Source organism: Adiantum capillus-veneris, chromosome 7 (genome assembly GCF_014529385.1).
Source record: "Adiantum capillus-veneris isolate H3 chromosome 7, ASM1452938v2, whole genome shotgun sequence".
NCBI classification, from domain to species: Eukaryota; Viridiplantae; Streptophyta; class Polypodiopsida; order Polypodiales; family Pteridaceae; genus Adiantum; species Adiantum capillus-veneris.
In genome coordinates this window covers 6,394,816-6,420,456 of record NC_140937.1, presented here as the reverse complement: position 1 = coordinate 6,420,456, position 25,641 = coordinate 6,394,816, and the positions used below count along the sequence as shown (strand labels likewise).

Below are 25,641 nucleotides of genomic sequence, written 5' to 3'. Positions count from 1 at the left end.
GGTGCTCATACTTTCATGTGCCCGTTCGGAAACTGTGTCATGCCAAGGAAGAGACATAGAATGGGACTTCCTGACATACATACTTTTTAGCTTTTCATGAAAGATCCGCATACATTCGTGCTCATCCATGAGAGAAACGTGTTCAACATACAATATGTCATGCCTAGGAAAAGGGATCACATAACGATGATGACTAAAATGCAAGAAACGATCACGAATGAAACATTCGAACAATGCGCGCGTATCAATCATACGAACACATAATACTTCTTGTGAGGGTTCTTTGGACCTAGGCTCGAGAGCCAAGATCGATCCTTCGTGATTGATCGAATCTGTAACGAGGTTAGCTTTGCTAGAAAAAGCATCCACTAATACATCATCCTGGTGAACAATTACACCTTCTTCATGCAACTCATCATGCTTGTGAGAAATCACATCTTGATCATGCAAATCATCATGCTTATCTTTGTCATCCAAACCATCATGCAAATCATTATCATTCAAATCATCATGCTTCTCATAATCATGCAAATTATGTGTGTCATGCTGTGGAGAAAAAGAGACTGAGAGAATCTCCTTCTCCTGAATCCTTTCAATCTTGTCCTGCATATTTAGCAATGAGAGATGGAGAATGAACAATGTCCTCTCCATGAATGACAATAGGAGAATCACTTGTGGCATTGAGAGTTAAAATGTTAGCCGCAAAATCAATGAGAGCGTTATTATCATGAAACCATCGAATGCCCAAAATCATATCACATCCTGAGAGAGGAGAAACAACCCATATTTAGCAATGAGAGAAGTTCATCCAACCATCCAATCACAGAGAAGTTGACTTTCAGTAAGTATGACGGTAAGATGGATGCTACGGTTATTCATTGTTGGCTGCATCAATTTAATGCTTATTTTGCGACAACTAAGAACAACCCCAAAGATCGTGGGAGTTCATCCGACCTCAACAAGCAAAAAAAAAACTTGTGGTTCTTGTGGTTCTTTCCTCGAGTGATACAGAACACTGCCAAAGCTCTGATACCAATGTTAGGTGCAGCGGAATGATTGTTGCGCTTTGCTCAAGATGAGTGCTCCGAACTGTGCTCAAGGTTCCTTTTAGTTCTTATGGAAGGGAGAGCAGAGTTACCGAGGAACGCCCCCTAGCCCCCGTTCCGGGGGGCAGTTCCCTTCCCGAACATTCCGAAACGTCCCGAAACGTTTGACGTTCCGGGTGGCCAGTGCAAACCGGAACGGCCGTTCCGGAACGTTCCGGAACGCCCTCGGAACGTTCCGGAATGCCCCTGGAACGGCCAACGGCTACAAACAAATTTGGCAAAATTTGAAAAAATTGAAGTAAATGTTTGGGCTTCTTTTTGAAGTGTGCAAGGCCTCAAGGACTCATAAAATGCACCCCCCTCCCCCTTTCTCTCCACAAGCTAATCCTCAAGGCTCAAGCTCTCTCCCTCTCACTCTCAAGATCTCTCCCTCTCAAGACTCACTCTCTCAAGGCTCAAGGCTTCACGCCTTCAAGCTCTCTTCCTCTCCCTCCCACTCTCTCAAATCTCTCCCTCTCCCTCTCTCTCTCTCTCTCTCTCTCTCTCTCATCATCATCATCTAGTCATAGCAAGGTTGAATGGTCTTCAAAACGAGTTTTTTGTGAGTATTACAATCAAAGCACTCTAATACTCCTTGTATTTAAACACAAGGAGCTAAAAAATGCACTATTTGGGTGTTTTTTATACCTCCCGTTCCGCGCCGTTCCCGTTCCGGACCCCTAGCCGTTCCCCCGTTCCGCAGGGATCCCGTCACCGTTCCCGTTCCCGTTCCGCGTTCCGGGTAACTATGAGGGAGAGCCTTCCGTTCTTGATGGAAAGTGCTATGATCACAAACAAAGTGAATGGACACTGTGCGTGCAAGTGTATGAGACTGAGAGATAGAGAGAGAAGAGAGATACGACACCAGAGACGTTGTAAAACCCTCCTCCGAAGGCCCCACTCTCGTCGGCGAGAGTGGTCTACTTATGATTGCACAAAGTGGTACAATGCGTATGCAATGGACTGATGCAACTTGGGACTATGCCGATGAGGAAGACGGTGGTGACGACGACAACTTTAGGGCTGAAATCTGTGGTCTTCTATCTGCTGAATTTCGGGGCTGTTTCAATGGCTGAAAATGACTGTTTTGGCTGCGTTTTCGAGAACTGAAAATGGGGGTCTTTTGCATGCATCTAGGGCTGAACCTGCTATTGTCTTCAAAGCTGAAAACGCTGCTGCATCTGCTGCGATAAGGGCTGAAAACCAAGAACACTGGGACTGCTGTAGCGTTAGTGAAAACGCTAGGGCTGTAGGTGTGTCGGCGATGGGAAACTGCAAACGCCAGGCTATGGAGGTGTTGAGGATATGCAAAACACTGGCCTGTGGACTGATGGCGATCACTGCAAAGGAAACGCCATGGGCTAGAGAGGCTGTGGCGACACCAAACTGGAAACGCTAGGGCTAGGTGTTGATGGCGATCAAGCAAGGCTGGGAACGCCAAGTGAGGGGAGGTACTGCGGGGTTCTTGATGAGAAGGGGCCTGTTGAGCGGGAAGCTCCTGCTGCCTCTTCTGCCAGAAAGTGCTAACTTGGGTTTGCTTATACATTAACTTAGCAAAATTGCCCTACCTACTTTTGTTGGGGAGTCACTTAAAAATAATAAGTGAAAAATGTCAAAAATAGGGAAAATAGGCTAAATGCACTAAAAATTTTCCCTAACTGATTCTAATGGATTCTGATGGGAATACTGATGATCATGCTGTGTGCAACCAGAGGATATGCATCTATGCTAAGTGACTGGGCATGCACGGTCTACGAATAGACTCACAAAAGTACCAAATCACTTCTAAATCTAGACTGACTGGACTGACTGAACCCTGTTATGTTGTAGCTTGTCGGACACATAGGGTTGGGATGTGTCACGTGACATGTGATGATCTCTTGGGAATTCCCTGATACCACAAGAACAACGCCGTGGTCGACTATTGGCGAGGAAAGCGACATTGACTACAGAGAAGGGCAAAACCATTGTACTCGATAAAAAACTGAAGGGCGAGTCTGTCCCTATTGTATCGGCTTCGGCCATTTCTAAATTAATGAAATCCAATCTATTTGTTTACTCAATCTTTTTGAAAGAGTTGAGTGGTGAGGATAGGACAAATATGTGTGAACTTGATAAAGAACGCCAAGATTTTCTCCACTCTCATGCTGATTGCTTCTCAGAGGGCCTGCCAAACGAGTTACCACCTGCTCGTCCTGAAGACCATACCATTGATCTGATACCTGGAAGCACACCACCGAACTGGCCACCTTACCGTGTGAGCCGAGCACAGAACGAAGAGATTATGAACCAAGTGAAAGACCTCTTGGAAAAGGGTCTTGTCCAGCCTAGTACTTCACCGTATTGCTCTCCAGTGTTATTGGTTTTGAAGAAAGACAGATCTTGAAGAATGTGCATCGATTATAGAGCTCTCAAAAAAATCACCATCAAGAACAGATTTCTGATTCCTAGGATCCATGATATACTCGACAGATTACAGGGATCCTCGTGCTTTGGCAGGATTGATTTGAAGAGTGGATATCATCAGATCCAAATCGCACCAGGAGACGTCTACAAGACAGTCTTTCGAATGACTTTTGGGTTATTTGAGTTTTTGGTGATGCCTTTTGGCTTAGCCAATGCTTTTGCGACATTTAACCGGATGATGGACAGGATTTTTCGAGAGTACAGGCTATTTGTTGGCACTTTCTTTGACGATATCATTGTTTTCTCCAAGAATGAGGCAGAACATAGAGAACATCTGCGTCAGGTCTTTCAGGCATTATGAGATCACAAGTTGGTGATTAATGCAAACAAAAGTGAATTTTTCCTACCAGAGACTGTAATAGACTTGGACACTCCAAGTCAAGAATCAACCGCGACAGCACCAAATAACCACTTCAAAACAATTCACAGATCACAATAGATTTGCACTGGCCCGGAAGAGTTCCGGGCCTAGAGATATTGGCCCCAAAGACTGGCGCCCCTTTCGGTATTTCTTTTTGTATTAATCAATCATCAAAGTACAAGAGAGCGGTAGGGTTTCACTCTCAGACTCTGCGTCCAGTTACAGTGGTATCAGAGCACGATAACTGGACGCAGAGTCTGAGAGTGAAACCCTACCGCTCTCTTGTACTTTGATGATTGATTAATACAAAAAGAAATACCGAAAGGGGCGCCAGTCTTTGGGGCCAATATCTCTAGGCACGGAACTCTGCCGGGCCAGTGCAAATCTATTGTGATCTGTGAATTGTTTTGAAGTGGTTATTTGGTGCTGTCGCGGTTGATTCTTGACTTGGAGTGTCCAAGTCTGTTTCAGAGACACACTTTTTGGGACACATTCTGTCAGCAGGAGTGCAAATGGATCCGGCCAAGATAGAGACTATCCGTGATTGGCCCGATTTGAAGAATGTCCATGAAGTTAGAAGCTTCTTGGGATTGTGTTCGTACTACAAGCGGTTCATTCGAAAGTTTGCAGAGGTTGCTTCCCCTTTGCATATCTTCACAAAGAAATGAGTCCCTTTCTCGTGGGGACCCACAGAGATGACTGCCTTTCAGAAATTGAAAGAGAAATTGACTACGGGACAAGTTTTGACTTTGCCGGATTTGCAGAAGTCATTTGAAGTTTATTGTGATGCTTGTGGTCGTAGTCTGGGTGCGGTCTTAATGCAAGAAGGCCATGTCATTGCTTACGAGAGCCGATTGTTCTCAAGGCCGGAATTGAGAGCACGAATTTATGAGAGAGAGATTTTGGCGGTTATCCATGCTCTTACTCAGTGGCGGCACTACCTACTCGGAGCGAATTTTACTGTCTTTACAGACCATCAGAGTTTACGCTACTTCATGTCACAGAAGCATCTATCGAAAAAGCAGATGCGGTGGGCGAACATCTCGTCACAGTTTCACTTCCAGATTGTCCATGTTCAGGGACAGAAGAATTTGGTGGCAGATTCTTTGTCTCGGAAGCCGTTGGTTCTGGCTATTTCCGCGATACGTCATAGGAGCTTCAAGGAAATGGTCGATCAATATGCCACAGATAAAGATTTTGCATATACCTTTACACGGATACAGGTTAGGGAGACGGTAGCGGGATATTCCATTCGAGATGGCTACTTGATGAGAAAAACCATGTTGTGCGTTACACAACCGTTGAGGGAAAAGGTTATGACTGAATGCCACTGTCCACCGTTTACAGGTCACCGGGGCATTGCTACCACCATGAAAGGGTAGAGAGAGACTTCTTTTGGCCGAGACTCTCGGGAAGGATGTGGACGAGTTTGTGCGCAGTTGCTTGGTATGCCAGAAGGTCAAGTTTGGCAGGCATAAAGCACAGGGATTGTTACAGCCTTTGCCCATACCCACCCGCCCCTGGGAAAGTATTGCAATGGATTTCATTTTTTAACTCCCGAGAACACAGAGTGGTCACGATGGTATCTGGACTGTTATTGACAGATTTAGCAAGCAGGCTCATTTCATTCCAGTGAAGAAAACAGTCAAGCCAGATTACTTAGCAAGATTGTTTGTGGCCCAGATTTTCTTACATAGCATGCCTAAGACGATTATCTCCGACAGGGACCCCAGATTTACGAGTTTGTTTTGGAAAGCAATTTGAAAGAACATTGGCACGCGGTTGCAGTTCTTGTCATCTTTCCACCCGCAAACTGACGGGCAATCTAAGATTGCCAATTCAATGGTTTTAGATTTATTGAAGTCTTATATCTCGGATCAGAAGCGGATCAGAAGACTCGATGGGAAAAGTATCTACCTTTGGTGGAATTTGCCTACAACAACACAAAACACTCTTTGACGGGGAAGGCGCCATTTGAGATTGTTGAAGGTGCTGCGAAGGTTCCACCCTTCCTAAGCACAAAAGATAAGATTTTTGAAGCTGATGAGTATACGCGCGACTTAGACACGGCTTTTGCCAAGGTCCACGAGGCTTTGCAGAAATATCAGAAAAGACGGAAAAAGGCAGCGGATCGCCAGCGTCGCGATTTGAAATTGGAGGATGATTGGGTGCTCTTACATTTTGAGAAGGCACCAAGGTTGCATCCATACGTACGTACTGATCCGTACAGTACGGTACAGCCGTACGGTACGGTTCCGTACGTACGGATAGGTAGTGTATGCTGTTTTTTTTTGTTTTTTCCCCACAATTTTTTTTTTTTTTGTTTTTTTGTTTTTTTAGGGGCATCTTGACATTGGGCAATGGACTAAAGTTTATTGTATCATATAGTGTATTCCCATCTTTCTGTCTTTTTGATGGTAGAGTTAAGTACGGATAACATTTGAAGCAGATAAATCTTTTTGCGGATAACATTTGAAGCAAAAAGACGGATAACATTTTTCTGTCTTTTTCTAAGAGTTAAGTGCGGATAACATTTGAAGCAGTATCTAATGGACATTGAAGCAGTATCTAATGGATGTTTGAAGTAGTATCTATGTCTAGACTCTATGTAGTTCCTAGTATGTATAGGCTGAAAACGGCTAAAGTCACTATTCTTTTTGTTGTTACAAATGTTACGTATTGGTCACGTACCTTAAAGGCCGATCCGTACAGAAGTACGTACCTTACGTACTAATTACGTACCGTACACTCCGTACCTTTCCACCTTGGAAGGCACACCTAAGAAAGAAGAAGGGAAAGGAGAGGCTTTTTCCAAAGCTTAGTATGAGATACTACGGTCCTTTCCAAATCTCCGAAAAGATTAATGATGTCTCCTTCCGACTGAAACTGCCTGACACTTGGAAGATTCACAATGCATTTCATGTGAGTCTCTTGAAACCTTTCAAAGGTGATGTGCCTGAAGATGGGGGGCCCGATGAGCAACCCGAAGTGGAAGAAAACGAGGAGATCCTTGTTCCTGAACAGATTTTGGCACACAAGGACACGAAGAATAAGGGTAAAGTAAGAAGGCGGTTCTTGATTAAATTCAAGAACTATCCTGCATTGGATGCGAAGTAAATGGAGGAGGAGGACCTAGTAGATACTCCTCGGATTGTGAACCTTTACCTTGAAGCTTTTGGTTTAGCATAGTCTATTCCAAATGGAACCCAGAATTCAGCTTGGCTGCAGATCTGGTGCAGTGGGATGCACAAGAGGGGAGTTACTCTGCTCCTTTGTCAAAAGATGCCTCGAATTTTTGAATACTAGAGTCATTGATGTCTCTTTGAGCTTCAGAGATACTGAGAGCTGACAAAATTCTGCTGTATGACTTTATGAAATGAAATTCCGGAATAAGAAACTGATTTGTTCTTGACTTGTTTTTAAGTGCACGAACTAATAGACAAAATGACTGCAGCATTTTGGTCTAAATGATCTCAAATACACATGGTTGCAATAGGAGTTAGTCAATCGGGTATCTACGAGGTCCCAACTGAATCTAGATGCGATTGCTAACTGCATTGCCGATAAATCATGGTCTAAGATCCGAATGAATGTTGAATGTCATGTGATAACCTGTGATGTCTAGTGATGTGACTGTCGATTGGTATATGTGCTAGATGTGTGTTCCTAGTACGTAGGTACTAACAGTCAATGTCTGCTAAGGCAGTTTATGGCTTCTGTCTGTTTTGCACGCGTAATCGAGGACGATTACAATGCTTTCGAGAGAGGGGTATGTCACAAAGTGATGACGTGGCTGCTGCCGGTACACACATTTTGTTGCCCACTAGAGACACACACCCTGAGTACGTGAAATGCTGACCTGGCTGGCAGCAGCGGCAGGCTGACGTGGCAGCAATACGGACGGCAGTTGATGACGTAGTAGCATTTGCGGCAGCGCTCAACTTTTGGCTGTTTTTTTTTATCCACGCGATGCTGGCTGAAAAGTCCTACGTTTAAAGCTTTTTGGCCTTGCTTTAATTTTACGTAAGCTTGAGAGAGAGAAAAGAGCTTTGAATTTTTATAGAAGCTTTAAAAAATTGCAAGCCTATCTTGGGGCAGCTTTTTGTGGGAAGCTTTTGGGGCTCTGCTTTTGGCATCCCTTGTACTCTTTAAAAAAGCAGGCAGGGCCTCTCACAACTCAGAACATCTGAACGCAAAGTCTGAGTGTGAGCGCCTGCCCGCACTCTTGTACTTTGAACTCAGATTAATACAAAAAGAAATACCGAAAGGGGCGCTAGTCTTTAGGGCCAATATCTCTAGGCACGGAACTCCGTCGGGCCAGTGTTGAATAAATTCTGAACTGTGAACTTTTTTGAAGTGGTTATTTGGTGCTGTCGCGGTAGATTCTTGACTTGGAGTGTCCAAGTATGTTACATGCATACTACTAACGTGTTGCCTAAATATGTGTTATTTCCAAGCAATCCGCTATTACAAATATCAACATGTATCCTATTACCTTGGTACAAATCCATCTTCTTAGCATAGTCCTTAAGTGAACTCACAAAAGAAAAACTTATACTCTTCCCTTGCATGTTTGCCTTTAAGATGCAAGCATATGTGACTGCATCTGGAGAGACACTGTCACCAGGAGGTGTATTTTTCCTGTTGCCTTTCGTAAATAAGTATTAGATATATTTATTTTATTTTTACTTGTTTGTCCCAAAACCCTTGAAAAGGTGCAAGTAGACATTGCATGGCCAGTGTGAAACAGCTGCAGCCAAATGGGTTTCTCACATCGGGGATCTAGGTCGGTCAGACAGGGACTGCCCGGGCCAGTTAGCACTGAATTTTGATGAGTATGGAAGCTCGTGTGCGCCAAACTGGAATTTGGGCCACTCGTCAAGTCACTACAACTTTATAAGTTGAAAGGGGCCAATAAATTAACCCACATTGTAGATGTTGGTCAAATGGTAGTCTTCAATGATGGTCAGGAGACCGATAGGGACGCCATGGAAGCATCTCCTAAAATTTAGGGAACTGCTATTTTTGACCGGAAAATGTGTTCGCGTCATTAGCTCTGGAATGACAAGGGGAACGTTTTATTGCTCTGCTGCCAAGTCAACTGATGCACCAGTTGAGATATTTTTAGCAGGGAAAGCCCAAACTCGGAAACTGGGCGACGTGTCAGCCTGTGAGCGATTCTGCCACTCTGGGAGGCAAAAACGAGCTGCATATCAACAAAGGGGCGCCATTTTCAGCCTCAGGTGGATTGTAGCAGGTACAGAAGCTATGGAATGCTTACCTTGCCCTCTATGCACAGTATGGTGACGGGAGTGATGCCCCGCACGCTACATACTGCTCTCTTTCTCCCCTACGTACAGTATGTTATGCCCCACTAGTGGGCTTCTCATTTGACCTATGTACAGTTCTGTGGGTTTATGCGCGTTTGCCAAGGCAAGAGCCTTCTGAACAGGAACCGGATTAGCTAATTGCTAATCCCCCACACGTACGCACAGTTCCATCACGAAAGATTGCGAGTTTGGAGAGTTTTCTCGTGTAAAAACTCGTCCAATTCACAGGGGAACTGTCCCATTGCGTGCGGGAGCCCTTGGGACACGCGTAGGCGTGTTCGCTCCGCTAAAAACGATCCGAAACAGGGAATTACAGCCTGCTGTGTTTTTCAGCAGGTTTAGGGTTTCGCACCTAAACTGCAAGGGAACATTCGGGGAGCCTCGTGAGAGCCTTGGGATGCGTGTACAAGATTTTGGGCTCCCGTCAATGAAAAACAGAGAATTACAGCCCGCTGAATATCTGTGACAGCTCACCAGAAAGTTTCCAGATATCGAGGGAATCCGTCCTAGATAGGTGTTTTTGACCTACAGGGGTTTTTGCGCCGTTATGCTATCGAAATCCGGTCGAAAACCTGCGTTTTCAGCCCTCGCAAGGTTTGGACATCTTTGTGAAAGCTTGTGCTAAGTGGTCGGATCGTCTACCTTAATTTGAATAAAGAAATACCGAAAGGGGCGCCAGTCTTTGGGGCCTACAGGGTGTCGGTCTCGTGTGCGCAGTGACATTCTAATCGCTGGACGCAACTGTGTTCTCTTCTCTTCTCAGTGCTCTGTGTAAAGTTAACAGGTAATTGAAATAGTACGGCCCTCTACGTTGTATGGGCCGGTTATATGGTTCCATCGACGGGATAGTCACTTTTTCTTCAAAAAGTGCAACGTGGATTGTTGTGGGTGAAAGCAACACAGAGCTTGTCGATATGGCAGAGAAGAGAGACCAAGTACCTGAAGAGGGATCTTCCTCACATGGCACGGAGAAAGTTCCTTCAACTCTTCAAGAAGAGGACAGGTTGTTTAGAACTCAAGTGCGTTGTTGCATGGACATGTTTCAGCAGTTGGCTAACAACCCAAGGATGCAGGAATTCTTACAGGCTCCGACGGTTTTCAGCCTCCTACACAAAGCATGACTGAGCCGTTGCAGGAAAAGGAGATTTCCAATGCGCAGAGGACTCATGATGCTCCAGGGAAAGCCCATGTGGTTGAGCAACTAGCGGTGTCCAATGATCCAAAGCAACTTGCTTTAGCTGGACAGGAACCGTTTGTGAATGGTCAAGGGAGCAATGAACAGGCTATGCGTCAGACCCTTCCATTACCTAATACTTATCCTGGTTATTTTGGAGGTGGTTCAGTGTTTCAAGCTATGGCTGGACCTTCCACAGGTTATATGCCAGGGAATGTGTTCGGGACAATGCAAACAGGCATGGGTAACCCTATGTACGCGAACATGGGTGTCCAACCTGGTTTTCAGGGTGCCTATGGCCAGTTTCGAGTGCCTGGAACACAATTTGGTATGGCTGGTTTTTCGCAGCCATACCTACAAAATGCAGATATGACAGGGAAAACAGTTGATGCGAGTGCTGGAATGAACACTCATGGAGCACCACTGCTACAGGCACCTGTTTATGATAATGTGGCTCCTTTGAGTCAGCCTAAGGATTACAAGGAAGGTGGGCAGGGAGTGAAGTTTGAAACTTTTAGAGAAACTGAGGACCAATTAAAGGCTTTGACCTTCATACAGCAGTTCGATGCAGCTTATGCTCGAGGAAACTTCACGGAATCTTCAAAGATACGCAAGGCTGCCACTTTCTTGAAAGGGAATGCGCTCCAATGGTGGACCACATTGTTGAACCAGGGTCAAGCCCCAACAACGTGGGTCCAACTCAAACAACTTTTTGCGCCTGCATGGTTGACAAACACTTTTGAAGTGGATGTAATGACGGAATGGCACGAGTTGAATGCTAAACAGTGTGCGGATATGGAAGAGTACAATAAACGGTTTTGGGCCGCACTGTTGCCAGTCACCTCTTACAGGTTTGTGCCTTTGTCAGAACAAATTGAGAAGTACTGTTGCGGATTGCCCAAGAAAATCAGGGACTACTGCACAAAGACTACTGTCATGAATATGTTTCAATTGATAGAGAATGCAAGAGTAGCCAACAATCTCTCGAAGGGAGATTCCGATGGATTTAATAGCCACAAGAAAGGGGCCCAGGGCAAACAGTTTTCAGCCAAGGGCAATGTTGCAGCAAAGCCTTCTGAGTCTCCTGCAAAGAAGCCCTCCACTCAAGAAGCTGATACGTCCAAGAAGCAGTCTAAATCTCCTTCGGAACGAGGACAAGGACAAAAAAGGCATTTTTCTGGCAAAACTTTTCAAGAAAGGAAAGCTCTTAGGGAGGCCAAGAAATGCTACATTTGTGAACAGGAAGGACACTTTGCAAATGAGTGCCCACAGAAGAAGTCACAGGATAAGGATGACAAGTCAGACCATAAAGGGAAGAAGCCAAAGCCGAGTGCAGGACTTGTTCCGGATTTGGTTGGAGATCAGCCAAACACAGATGCCATGGAGCTGTGCAGAGCTTGGGGCAAAGTTAGAGACCTGACAGTGCAAATTTCATATCACCAGAATTGGCATCAAAGTTGGGCATTCGTGCAGAGGAGATGGGTATGACAGGCGAAGTAGGTTTGGCATGCCCAGGACATTCAGAGCCTGTTACTCCCATTTTGGGAAAGCTTCGTCTACACATTCAGAGCTATGTGGATGCGGAAGAATTTCATATTACGCCGCTTGAGGGCTGTGATGTGTTATTGGGTATCCCATGGTGTTACAAGTTGCATGCTATGGTGGATACTTACAACAAAAAGATTACCCTTGTACATAGAGGAAAGACTCATGTCCTTGATGTAAAGCTTAAAGGCGAGTGTTCCAGTTGTTTCTGGTTCTGCTATTTTATCTGTAATAAAGAATCATCTTTTTGCGTACTTGATCTTTGCAAAAGAAGTACCTCAAGTTGTATCTAATTTGTCTATCTTAGATAAAGACAGGTCAACTTTTTTGAGTGGTTTCAGTGATTGTTTTTCGGACTCTTTGCCAGGGGAGTTACCTCCTGAGAGACCTGAGGATCATACTATAGATCTTGTGCCAGGTTCTAGTCCACAGAATAGACCACCATACAGGGTTAGTGCAGCCCAGCAGAAAGAGATTATGGGTCAGGTCAACGAGCTTTTAGAGAAGGGGCTGATTCAGCCCAGTTCATCCCCTTTTTGTTCGCCTGTACTCTTAGTGCAGAAGAAGGATGGTTCATGGCGCATGTGCATTGACTATCGCGCCTTGAATAAGAATACTATCAAGAACAGGTTCCCCATACCGAGGATAGATGACATTCTTGATCGGCTTGAGGGAGCGTCATTGTTTACAAGAATAGACCTAAAGAGCGGGTATCATCAGATACGCATTAGACCAGAAGATGTCCATAAGACTGCGTTCAGGACAACATTTGGTCTCTATGAGTTTCTTGTCATGCCATTTGGTCTCACAAATGCTCCTGCCACATTTAATAGAATGATGGACAGAATTTTTAGACCACATAGAAACTTCGTGGGTACCTTCTTTGATGACATGATTGTCTACTCAACGTCTGAAGAGGAGCATAGGGATCACTTGACCGCAGTTTTCAATAAGCTATGCAAGAATAGGCTACTCATCAATGCGAAGAAAAGTGAGTTCTTTTTGCAAGAAATTCACTTCCTTGGGCACATTGTTTCAAAGGATGGGGTACGCATGGATCCCGCTAAAGTGGAAGCAATTAGGTCATGGCCAGACTTGAAGTCCGTACATGACATTCGAAGCTTTCTAGGCTTATGTTCCTATTACAGGAGGTTCATCCGAAATTTTGCTGAGATTGCTTCTCCACTCCATGCACTACAAGGAAAAGGAGTTACTTTCAAGTGGACAGCCAAGGAAATTTTAGCGTTCAAACACTTGAAAGAGAAGCTGACTTCAGATCCGGAAATTATTTTGCCAGATCTTTCTAAACCTTTTGTGGTTCAATGTGATGCGTGTGGCCATAGTCTTGGTGCAGTTTTAATGCAGAATGGCCAAGTAGTCGCATATGAGAGCAGAATTCTTTTGAAGACTGAAAGGAACTTGCAAGTCTATGAGAAAGAATTGCTGGCAGTAATTCATGCTCTCACTAGTTGGAAACACTATTTGCTAGGGGCTGATTTTGTTGTCCAAACGGATCATCAAACCTTGCGATATTTTCTTACACAGACGAAGTTGTCTGAGAAGCACATGCGATGGGCAAACATCTTGTCAATGTTCCATTTTCAGATTGTGCATGTGCAAGGGAAAAAGAACGTGGTGGCTGATGCGTTGTCACGAAAGCCCCAAATTTCAGCAGTGTCAATTCCGTACCATTGTGAACTAGACGAAATGAAGACACAATATGCTGAAGATTCAGATTTTGCAAGGATCTATGACCAGCTTGTGGATGGGCAACATCATGAGCACTATATGCTTAAGAATGACTTTCTCATGATGCATGGAAAGTTATGCGTTACTAAATAGTTACGGCCAAAGATTTTGATGGAAAGTCATGCTCCACCTTATGCTGGGCATTGTGGAATTGATGTGACAGTGAAAGGGGTTGAGGCATTCTTCTATTGGCCAGCTTTGCGTCAAGATGTTGATACATTTGTAAGATCATGCTTAGTATGCCAAAAAGTCAAATTTGACAGACAAAAGCAACCGGGATTGTTGCAGCCATTGCCGATCCCTGATAGGCCATGGGAAAGTATAGCAAGACTTTATCTTTGATCTTCCAAGGACACAAACAGGAAATGATGGGATTTGGACTATCATTTGTAGGTTCAGTAAGCAGGCCCATTTCATTCCTGTTAGGAAGAAGATAAAGCCAGAACACATGGTCAAGATATTCATGAGCAATATCTTTAAATATCATGGGATGCCTCAGTCAATTGTCAGTGACAGGGATCCACGTATGACGAGTCTTTTCTGGAAGGCATTGTTTGAGAACATGGGCACTACGCTCAAGTTCTCTTCTTCGTTTCATCCGCAAACTGATGGACAGTCAGAAGAGGCAAATTCTACTGTCTTGGACCTACTCAAATGTTATGTCTCAGAGCACAAGGCAACTTGGGAACACCATCTCCCATTGGTTGAATATGCTTACAATAACACTGTGCATACATCAACACGTAAGGCACCATTTGAGATGGTGGATGGAGGAAAGAAAGTCCCACCCATTTTGCAAACTAAGGACAAGATATTTGAGGCAGACAAGTATGTGCAAGATATGGATGAAACATACAGGAAGATAAAGATTGCTCTTGAGAAGACTCAGGCTAAGCAAAAGAAAGCTGTTGATCATCACCGTCGTGAACTTGTATTTTCACTTGGTGATTGGGTACTTTTGTGCTTTGAAAAGGCCAGGTTAAGGAAAAGGAAAGGCAAGGAACGCTTGTTTCCTAAGCTCAGTATGCGATATTATGGTCCTTTTCAGATTTCAGAAAAGATCAACGATGTAGCTTACAGGTTAAAGCTACCAGAAGGCTGGAAAATACATAATGCTTTTCATGTCAGCCTTCTGAGGCCCTTTGTTGGTGATGTGCCAGAGAATATGCTTGATGAAGAACAACCCGAAGTGGAAGAATTGGATGAAATCCTTGTTCCTGAACAGATATTGGCACATAAAGAAAGAAAGGTTAGAGGAAAGGTTGCAAGACGCTATTTGGTGAAGTTCAAGAACTATCCATCATTAGATGCCAAATGGATGGAAGAGTCCGAATTGCTTGATTCACCTCAGCTATTGCAATTGTATCTTGAAGCCTTTCAAATGGAACCCACAATGACTTGATGCAGCCTTTTTGGAGCAAGGCAAGAGCATGGTTCATGATGCTCAAGAGAGTAGTTAAGCAATTGTATCTATTCTTTCCATACAGAATTTAGCTAGAGAAGTTTGTGCTCAAGAGTACACTAGAAGACTTCTATGCTTGATATATGTGTCATAGCCAGGTTGGTGGGATTGTTTAATCGTCCAACGCTACATTTCCGGAAGCATGTATATCTTGAATTTCCCATCATAGAATATATGTGATATCACGAGATATCTACATGTATTATTGGCATGCAAGCGAGGTCGCTTGCAGTATTTCAAGGGTGGGGTGTGTCACCAGGAGGTGTATTTTTCCTGTTGCCTGCGGTAAATAAGTATTAGATATATTTATTTTATTTTTACTTGTTTGTCCCAAAACCCTTGAAAAGGTGCAAGTGGACATTGCATGGCCAGTGTGAAACAGCTGCAGCCAAATGGGTTTCTCACATCGGGGATCTAGGTCGGTCAGACAGGGACTGCCCGGGCCAGTTAGCACTGAATTCTGATGAGTATGGAAGCTCGTGTGCGCCAAACTGAAATTTGGGCCACTCGTCAAGTCACTACAACTTTATAAGTTGAAAGGGGCCAATAAATTAACCCACATTGTAGATGTTGGTCAAATGGTAGTCTTCAATGATGGTCAGGAGACCGATAGGGACGCCATGGAAGCATCTCCTAAAATTTAGGGAACTGCTATTTTTGACCGGAAAATGTGTTCGCGTCATTAGCTCTGGAATGACAAGGGGAACGTTTTATTGCTCTGCTGCCAAGTCAACTGATGCACCAGTTGAGATATTTTTAGCAGGGAAAGCCCAAACTCGGAAACTGGGCGACGTGTCAGCCTGTGAGCGATTCTGCCACTCTGGGAGGCAAAAACGAGCTGCATATCAACAAAGGGGCGCCATTTTCAGCCTCAGGTGGATTGTAGCAGGTACAGAAGCTATGGAATGCTTACCTTGCCCTCTATGCACAGTATGGTGACGGGAGTGATGCCCCGCACGCTACATACTGCTCTCTTTCTCCCCTACGTACAGTATGTTATGCCCCACTAGTGGGCTTCTCATTTGACCTATGTACAGTTCTGGGGGTTTATGCGCGTTTGCCAAGGCAAGAGCCTTCTGAACAGGAACCGGATTAGCTAATTCTAATCCCCCACAGGTACGCACAATTCCATCACGAAAGATTGCGAGTTTGGAGAGTTTTCTCGCGTGAAAACTCGTCCAATTCACAAGGGAACTGTCCCATTGCGTGCGGGAGCCCTTGGGACACGCGTAGGCGTGTTCGCTCTGCTAAAAACGATCCGAAACAGGGAATTACAGCCTGCTGTGTTTTTCTGCAGGTTTAGGGTTTCGCACCTAAACTGCAAGGGAACATCGGGGGAGCCTCGTGAGAGCCTTGGGATGCGTTTACAGGCTTTTGGGCTCCCGGCAGTGAAAAACAGAGAATTACAGCCCGCTGAATTTCTGTGACAGCTCACCAGAAAGCTTCCAGATATCGAAGGAATCCGTCCTAGACAGGTGTTTTTGACCAGCAGGGGTTTTTGCGCCGTTATGCTATCGAAATCCGGTCGAAAACCTGCGTTTTCAGCCCTCGCCAGGTTTGGACAGCTTTGTGAAAGCTTGTGCTAAGTGGTCGGATCGTCCACCTTAATTTGAATAAAGAAATACCGAAAGGGGCGCCAGTCTTTGGGGCCTACAAGGTGTCGGTCTCGTGTGCGCAGTGACATTCTAGTCGCTGGACGCAACTGTGTTCTCTTCCCTTCTCAGTGCTCTATGTAAAGTTAACAGGTAATTGAAATAGTACCGCCCTCTACGTTGTACGGGCCGGTTATAGACACCCTTGCTTCACATCCGCTTAAAATAGCCCAGAGCTTCTTGGCCCCACCCAAGTTGGACCTATTCCGTAATCAGTGCATTCCAAGAGACGACATCCCGGATAGGAAGCTCCTCGAGCACTTTTTGTGCTTTATGAAGTGCACCACATTTGGCGTACATGCCAACCAAGGTCGTGTCAAGCACGACGTTTTCTTTCAACAAACCCAGTCTTAACAATATCATTGTGAATTCTTTTGCCATATCAGTATCTTGTGCCATGCCACATGACTTCAAGGTGCAAATGTACTTGATTGCATTTAGAAAGATGTCCTCTTTGCATCTGCTGAAAATAGCCCAAAGCTTTGCAACCCTGACCCTGATCCTGTTGGACATATCCGGCAATGGATGCACTCCATGTGTGACAACATTACAGATAGGAAGCTCTTCTAGAAACTGTTGTGCTATGTCAAGTCCATTGCACATGACATACATACTGACTAATGTGTTGCCTCAGTATGTATTCTTTTCAAGCAACCCGCTATTGCCTTGGTACAAATCCTTCTTCTTAGCACAGTCTTTAAGTGAGCTCACAAAAGAAAGACTTATTCTCTTCCCTTGCATGTTTTCCCCTTCAAGATGCAAGCGTATGTGATTGCATCTGGAGAGACACCTTGCTTCACATCCACCAAAATAGCCCAGAGCTTCGTGGTCTTGCCCAAGTTGGACATATCCCGTAATCAGTGCATTCCAAGAGACGACATCCTGGATAGGAATCTCCTCGAGCACTTTTTGTGCTTTATGAAGTGCACCACATTTGGCATACATGTCGACCAAGGCAGTGTCAAGCACGACGTTTTATTTCAACAACCCCAGCCTTGACAATATCATTAGATGCATATCCTTTGGTTGCACACAGCATGATCATCAGCATTACCATCAAAATCTATCAGGGGCATTTTCCAGTGCACAGAACCTATTTTCCCTATTTTTGACTTTTCAAGTGACTTTTGTTGGGAACTAGGTAGGGCAATTTTGATAAGCAAGTACATAAGAAACCTAGCGATAGCACTTTCTGGCAGAAGAGGCAGCAGGAACTTCGGTTCAACAGGCACCTTCTCAGCACGACCCCCCCCCCCCCATCAGCAGACCTAGTGTTTTTGCATCAGTAGAGAGCTAGCGGTTTTGCATTGAAGACCAGCCTTGGCGTTTGCATTGCAGATCAGCCCCAGCAACAGAAAGACAGCAGATCAGCCCTAGGGTAGCAGTTCTCCACAACAGGACACAGATTTCAGCGAGCGTTTTTGAATTGAAGATCAGCCCCTAGCGTTTTGCAATTCCATCGCGACAAGATCCACAGTAGCACCAACGTTTTCACTTTTCAGCAGTCAGACATCGCAATAGGACCCCCGAACCTCGCAGACCCATCTTCCCGCAGCATATCCTCGCCGCACGGTCAGATCCAACACAGTTTAGAGTTTCAGCCCGGAAAACGCAGATTTCAGCAGTTGCGTTTTCAGCGTGTCGTCGTTGCATCGTCGCCATCGACATCGTCACCGACATAGAGTCAGAATTCAACAGATAAAGATTTGCAGATTTCAATCCTTAACATTTTCAGATTTCAGCCCGTCTCGTCGTCGTCGACATCGTCGGCAAGTCCATTGCATTTTAGAGATTTGTGCAATCAATAGTAGACCGCTCTTGCCATAGAGAGTGAGGCCTTCGGAAGAGGGTTTGACAACATTCTGGTGTCGTATTCTTCTCTCTCTCTCTCTCTCTCTCTCTCTCTCTCTCTCTCTCTCTCTCTCTCTCTCTCTCTCTCTCTCTCTCTCTCTCTCTCTCATTCTCATGCACCTTCATTCACAGTGTTCACCACTTTGTTTGTGTCCATTGCACTCTCTCACTAAAGGAACGGAAGGCTCTCCCTTCCGTAAGTAAACGGAACCTTGAGCACAGTTTGGAGCACTCATCTTGAGCAAAGTTCAACATTCACTTCCGCTGCACCTTACACTCTGCCATTGGTAGAACTCCGTATGAGGCGGCTTTTGGCTATCCGTTCCAGTCATTTTTGACTCACTCGGTCAGTCCAATGCCTGATGCCAATACTGAAAGTCAGTTGTTGGATGAGATTTCTGAGAGCGTCAAGCTTCGGCTAAGCAAGGCTCAGGAGTTTTACTCACGACAAGCTAACAAGCAGATGTTAATCTGCAACCAAAAACGCCAAGGTATCTGTAGCAAAAACGCTAGGGCCTAAAACTGGAATCTGCTAACGCCAGGAGGGGGGGCTGATCTGGTGTTGCTGAAAATGCTAGGCTGAACTGTAGCCAAAACGCTGATCTCGATCTGTTTGTTGGCTAGAAACGCTAGGTCACCCGTCGGTCTTGTTGAGAAGGTGTTTTTTGTTTTGTTTTTGGAGTCGGGTAGGGCACGCCCGGCCGCTCCCCTGATACACCAAAAAAGTATACAAGAAGAACGACCAGAACCATGCACCCAAAAACCGAAGGCAGACGCTTTTGTCACTAGTTTCCTCTGGACTACAAGAGTTCAAAATTATCTACACTCTTAGGGCCATGACTAATCCCTTGAGAGACCCACTTCGCCACTTGGATTTGGGCGTGACAGCGACCAAGTACCTCTATTCAGAGGCCCAGGTACTGCGGGACTTGCTTCGGTCTTCCCTTTGGAGTTGCCTCCTCTAGGTAACTTATCGCTCACCTCACTAAACTTCCTTTGAAACCCGACGGTTTTCCCCTAGGAAATGCCATACCCGCTTGGAAGGGCGTCGGCTCACAAGTGGCATCCGTTGAGGTTGGTGATGTCTCCCGTTTGCACCTCCCAACCCCTTTTAGGTGAAGTTGACCCCCCCGGGGGGGAATGGCACTTGGGCGCTCTTGTAGCTCATCTGGCTTCGCTTGGGGAGAATTACGTCATTTCCCCCGAAAGGGATCCGATTCAAAATAACAGCATAGGAAGGGGAGCATTATCTCCCCATCCGCCTACGCAGAGCACCCAAATACCAAGGTACAACTTCACCGAGGAACTTCGCCACAAGCACGTGCCCTACGGTTCCGTCCCTCGAGTGCGGATCACGGCGTACCCAGAAGGGCATCCGCTTCCCGCGAGCCTCCCCCCTAAGGAGGATAACGATCGTTTCTTCAGGGTCCAACGAAGGGCCGATTGCGTTGAAGGTGGAGTTGAATCGGTTTAGCCAACACCCCCTCGCTTCATCTACTGCCAAACAACTCATCAGCAAATGCGAAAGCGAACGACCCTCTAAATGGGAGCACAGCGTGCAAATGCTGTGTCCGCGCATGTAACTATCAGCCAGTTTATGCTCCACTACTCTCGCGAGAGCCAGCATTCTCTCCTCCTTCCTATTCACTATAGTGCTCCTATTGAGCTGCAGAAGGTATCCACGTGTTTGTTCAAAGCCGTCCTCCTTATAGGGCTCCAACACCAGGCATGAATGCCTCTCGTCCCACTTGTCCATGCATGGTAGCGAACTGAGCTAAAGTCAGCCGCTGGGATATACTTATTCATCCAGTTCTGGGTTCTTGTCGTCCAAGTCCACTTCTTGAACGGTTGGTTCTTAGCCTTCTTGTTTACCAAGGAGCCTATCCAGGTAGATGAAACCGAGCGGTACTTGTCAAAAGTCCCCCACAAAAGGCACGTACAGGTGGTATGTTAAACTCGTGATGGAGAGTTGCCGTCCCTACAGAGGTTGACCTTGCTCCCTTTCCAAGTAACATTCGCATCCCAGTGGCGACAAGACGCTGCAGAGAGTGAAGGACATGCTGGTCGTGGACCCCCATAATTTCCGCGCCATAACAAATCACTGGATACACGCACGTCTTAAAAACAGTCAGTTGAGACCAAATAAGGATGGCTCGGTTCACTACTAGGTTCTGACATGCGAAGAGACTTTTCCTCCCCTTGTCCGCTCGCTCTTTGACGATGCGTTCAATGGAAAAGGTTGAGTCTACGTCGATGCCAAGGTACTTGTACGTTTCACTCACCGTAACCATCTCACCACCCAAAATAAAGATCCTCATAGAGAGATCTTGCAGGTCTCCGTGGAACACCATGACCATGCATTTGTCAATTCCAAAGGTCATGCCCCAGGTCTTTGCCCATTCACTTACCTTGTCAAGGCTCGTTTGTAGGCTTTCAGGAGAGTCAGCAAGTAGAACCAGGTCGTCAGCAAAAAGGAGTCCTTTTATTCTCTTGAGGAGGTTAGGTACTTCCAGGCCCCATGTTTCCCCATCTGCGTCTAAAATATCTTAATGTATATATTGAATAGACAGGGCGATCCCGGGCATCCTTGGCGGACTCCCCGCTCCACCGGAATCGAATCCGATAGTTGTTCCATATGTCGGACTTTAACAGAGGTGCGCCTGTAGAGCGCTTGGAAGAATCTAAGTGCTCGACCTTGCAGGCCAGCCACAGCGAGCTTTAGGAACAACGCCTCGTGCGGTACTGTGTCGTATGCCTTCTTGAAATCAATGTAGGCCGCATAAGTTGGTTTCCCATCCTTGTGACGGAGTTTCACGATCTCTTTCAGACATGTGACCTGCCCTATGCATTCCTCATTAGTACGGAAGCCTGCTTGGCCTGGCTTGAAGAAATTCATCTTTTCAAGTATCTTAGTGATCCGCCTAATCATGACCGTAGTGAGGACTTTTATGGCAACGGAGATTAACGCGATCCCGCGATAGTTATCAGTATTGGTCAAATCGCCCTTCTTGGGGATTGACACAATCGCTGCGTCGCTAGCGCCGGTCGGGATGTCTCCGGCATCGTAAATGCCCTCAATCATGTGCAAGTAAGCCTTGCCCATCTCCAATCGTGGCTTACGCGGATCCGACCTAAGCCCCTTATCTTTCACAAGCACTATAAGTTAGGGAACTTCTGCTGCCTCTTTTGCCAAAAAGTGCTAGTGCTAGGTTTCTTTTATAGAGCTTAGCAAATTTGCCATACCCAGTTTTCCAACAAAGTCACTTATTAATAATAAACGAAAAAGGGAGAAATAGGGAAAATGGGTTCTGTGCACTATAAAATGCTCATGATGGGTACTGACTGTAATGCTGATGATCACGCTTTGTGCAACCAGAGGATATGAAACTACTCTTAGTGCCTGGACATGCACGACCTGCAAACAGGCTCACAAAGGTGCCAAAACACTTCCTAGGCTGACCTGAACCCTGGACCTGAAGTAGCTTGTCCACATGCACATAGGGTTAGATGTGTACGTGACACTCAATAAATGAAAGTTCCTCCGTGTTTGTTCGTAAGTCACAAAAACACAATGATAATAACCCACATGTGTTAGCCACATGTGTTAGCCACATGCCGAGACCCAATGTCAACCCAAAATGAGATCTCCACTCTTGAAGCATAATCTCCTTAAGCCCTCCAACATAATCTACTCTCTAAGCAACCTAACACATCACAGTTGTCCTTCTTTGGAACCCAAAGCTTTCCATCACCATCACATTGTCCACACTTCCTCTGGCTTCAACTCCTTGTATTAACATCCAAACATGTATCTAAATCCCTCCTAATCTATGCCGCTTGATCCAGTAAATCCTTCTGTCAAACGAGTCCACTAACCTAAAAATGCAACGATCACATAAACATAACCTTTCTTGCCCAAAGGACCTGCGAATACGACGCCGGAGAAAATGATGGCATAAGCATAAAGGGCCCAATATCCCAAAAAAGGGAAAACTAGACTATTGTCCAGTTCAATTTGACTTCAAACAGCGTGGTGGTCCCTGTTTTTTGTGGATACCTATAAAATGCCATCAGACAATCGACCAGCTGACAAAATCTGCCATTGGTGGGGAAGGCCAACCGTACACTCCTATTATTTCAGATAAAATAGGGCTCAACAAGACAGAACAATAGAACCTCCTTGCTGACCCTTGTTCCAGTATATCATATGACTCCAGATTCTCAGCATTCTCTCCGTTCCATGTCGACCTCTCTGTTTGTAGGTGATATCTCCTGTGTGTTTGTTTGCCACCACTAACTGCTCCACCACTGTTCTGAGGTTCTCGTTGAGCACTTGCTCAGAAGCACCTTCCTTGATTTTGACACAGCTGAAAGCGGAGTCTTTTCCTGCCCATCTTTCTTGAAAGTCATTCAACAACCAAGACCCCCAAAATTTAAAGATTCTCTAAACAACATTACAGAAGCATATTCACCTTAAACTGATTTTTTCTTCAGCATAGCAAACCTTGTTAATCTTCAAACATTTAAAAATCTGGTGTTTCTAATCAGAAAAAAATTTCTTACTTGAGGGCCAATTTCCTGTAAGCAGCCTTGATTTGCTGTTCAGATGCATCCCTTGGCACATTCAGGACCTCATAGGGATCCCTTCTCGCAGTTAGACGTGGGGGCTCGACCTCGCTCTTGTGATTGGACATTTCTCTTTCGTCCTGTTGGTCTGTGCAAGGGCAACCTGTCTTTCACGATTTACTGCCTCATAAGTTAGGGGTCCCCGTAGAGTTCTGCAAAGCTTGTGAACATAAAGTCTGGTAATCATGCAGAGCACAAAACTGGATGACACACGCAACGCGTTCTCCCTCTGCAAGAATCCCGGAACCTCCAAATTCGTCGTGTTGACTACGCTTAGCAGGCAATTGAAGGTCTCTGTACAAAAATGAGGGTTTCGGCCTGTTGAGTCGGGGATAATGCGAACAAGAATCAAAGCAGAAATGGTAGACGACAGTGGGTGCGTATGTATACGGGCGGAATGAGATCGCCCACACACTGTGGGTGTCTGCGATCTCCTGCCACCTGTGTGAGCTGTGTATTTGGCTTAACAAAAGCTTGGGCGATTGCGTACAATAAGCTTCTGCCAATTTTCATGTGAAATTACAAAAGGTGCAAATTTGCAAAAGGATTTGAGAGGATCAAAGAAAAGGGCAGTCATCTTTTGCAGAATGTTCAAAGTTCACCATTTTTTGAACAATTGTCAAGAATCTAAGGATTTACTTGTCCTTTTGATAAAATTCCATGCCTTTAATGGCTAGGAATATTTTTGCAAACACGTTTATGTTAACTTGAAATTAAAGCAAGCCCTAAAATGACATGTTGCTTGTGCTTAATCTCAATGTATTGTGGTGTCTGGTCATGTAGCCCGAGTCCAACCACCTAGTGTGGGAGGACAAGGACGTTGTGTTCTTGGCATGTACCTTTCTGGTACTCAATATAAGGTAAGGAGCTGCCTCATTGGAGGAAGGTACGCTCAATTTGGTGTAGTCTCTCACTCTCAATTTGGTGGAGTTGACGGGTAGCTTCTTGTTTGGGGAAGTTAGTGATCCTAGGTTCTTGGGTGCTCTTTGATGCAACTATGGAGTTTTCTTGGGATACCGGCTAGTAAGATTCTTGCACATGCCCTCATCTAACGCAACTGGCTCTCTGCATTTTATTATGTGTGTTTGTCCGCCATAGCTAGTACCGCACTATAGCTCCTCCTCATGCTCGGAAAACGACAATCTCACTTCCCTGGAGAGTCAACCATTGTTGGCCCTACAAGCCTCTGCATGAAGGTCCATGATTTTGCGAAATGAAGAATCTTGTTTTTAAGTTGAAGAAGGTTGTTGGTCTGTACTCTCACCGGCATGCCCATGGTTGCTTCCATTTCTTTGCAGTGATCCCTCCGCATGCAGCCAGAACAGCAAGTGTTGTTGTCCCCCGCCTGATGTGCCACAGGCTTTCCTAACAGTCTATGCTGGTCGAGAACAGAAGCGTTTTGTGATTCCAGCCATATATCTCAACCATCCTGCATTCTGTTTGCTCCTTGAGAAGGCCAAGGAGGAGTTTGGATTCAGTCTGAAAGGTGCCTTGCTTCTTTTTTATCAGTTTCTGTGGCATCTTGAGGAGTTTGCTTCTTTCGACGGGTCTACATCAATTACCATGTGCTGCTACTATTTCACTTGTATAGCAGAGGTAGTAGCTACCACGTGATGCGCTTCTCTATCATGGTCCGACATCATCAGAATGTGCCTGCATACCTCTTCTTTGGCCCAGATATTGTTGGCATCGAGGCCTTATTGCATCTCACGAGCCCAACGTCTACAGCTTTACTTTCTTGTTGTCCTAGTCCACTGTTCACGACCCCACTTAAGCTTGATAATCTCATGAGGTCCAAATGCATTATAGAACATTACATGCTCTTGACATGTTTTTCTTGCTTGCAACTACCTCCTTACATGGTCTTATTGATTGAGTTGCTTGCACCATCCAGATCAGTTTTAACGATTCCCAGCAAACATGCAGCTGTTCCAACGAGACGAGCTCGTCCCGGCAAGTAGAAGTAAGTTTATCAATCAGCAAAGAGTTGCAAGAACTCGCTAGTAGCTGGTTATCACATCTGGATTTTTCTGACTGTTTCTTACAGTAGCCTACACTCAACCGCGTGCTTCCCATTCTTTTGGATATTATGTTTTCTTGGTTTACAAATGGTTTTTCAAAGGTTCCAATTTCCAACATGTTTGACGAGACAGGAGTTGTTGCATCTTTGGTGCAGAGGTGCCTAGTCTTTTCATTTGCAAAAGTAGCCGTCAAGCTCCATGATTCACTTTAAGTTTTAAGGTCTATTTCTCTGTAGTAGTTTTTCCCTAGTCTTTGTCTTACTAGATCACACCGAACCCCCTTATGGAGATGGATGTATGTCGCAAAAATTATCGCACC

General features: G+C 45.3%; 1 protein-coding gene across 1 annotated transcript in view; it reads right to left on the bottom strand.

Moving 5' to 3' along the window:
- The window catches only part of LOC147453388 (chaperone protein dnaJ 15-like), a 63,605-nt gene extending 39,788 nt beyond the window's left edge, over positions 1-23,817 (bottom strand). Inside the window, exon 1 of the mRNA XM_086515580.1 lies at positions 23,239-23,817. Within this exon, the coding sequence (XP_086371706.1) occupies positions 23,239-23,369 (131 nt within the window). The 5' untranslated portion in view covers positions 23,370-23,817. The remainder of the gene's footprint in view (positions 1-23,238) is intronic.
- Between the last annotated feature and the right edge of the window lie 1,824 nt (positions 23,818-25,641).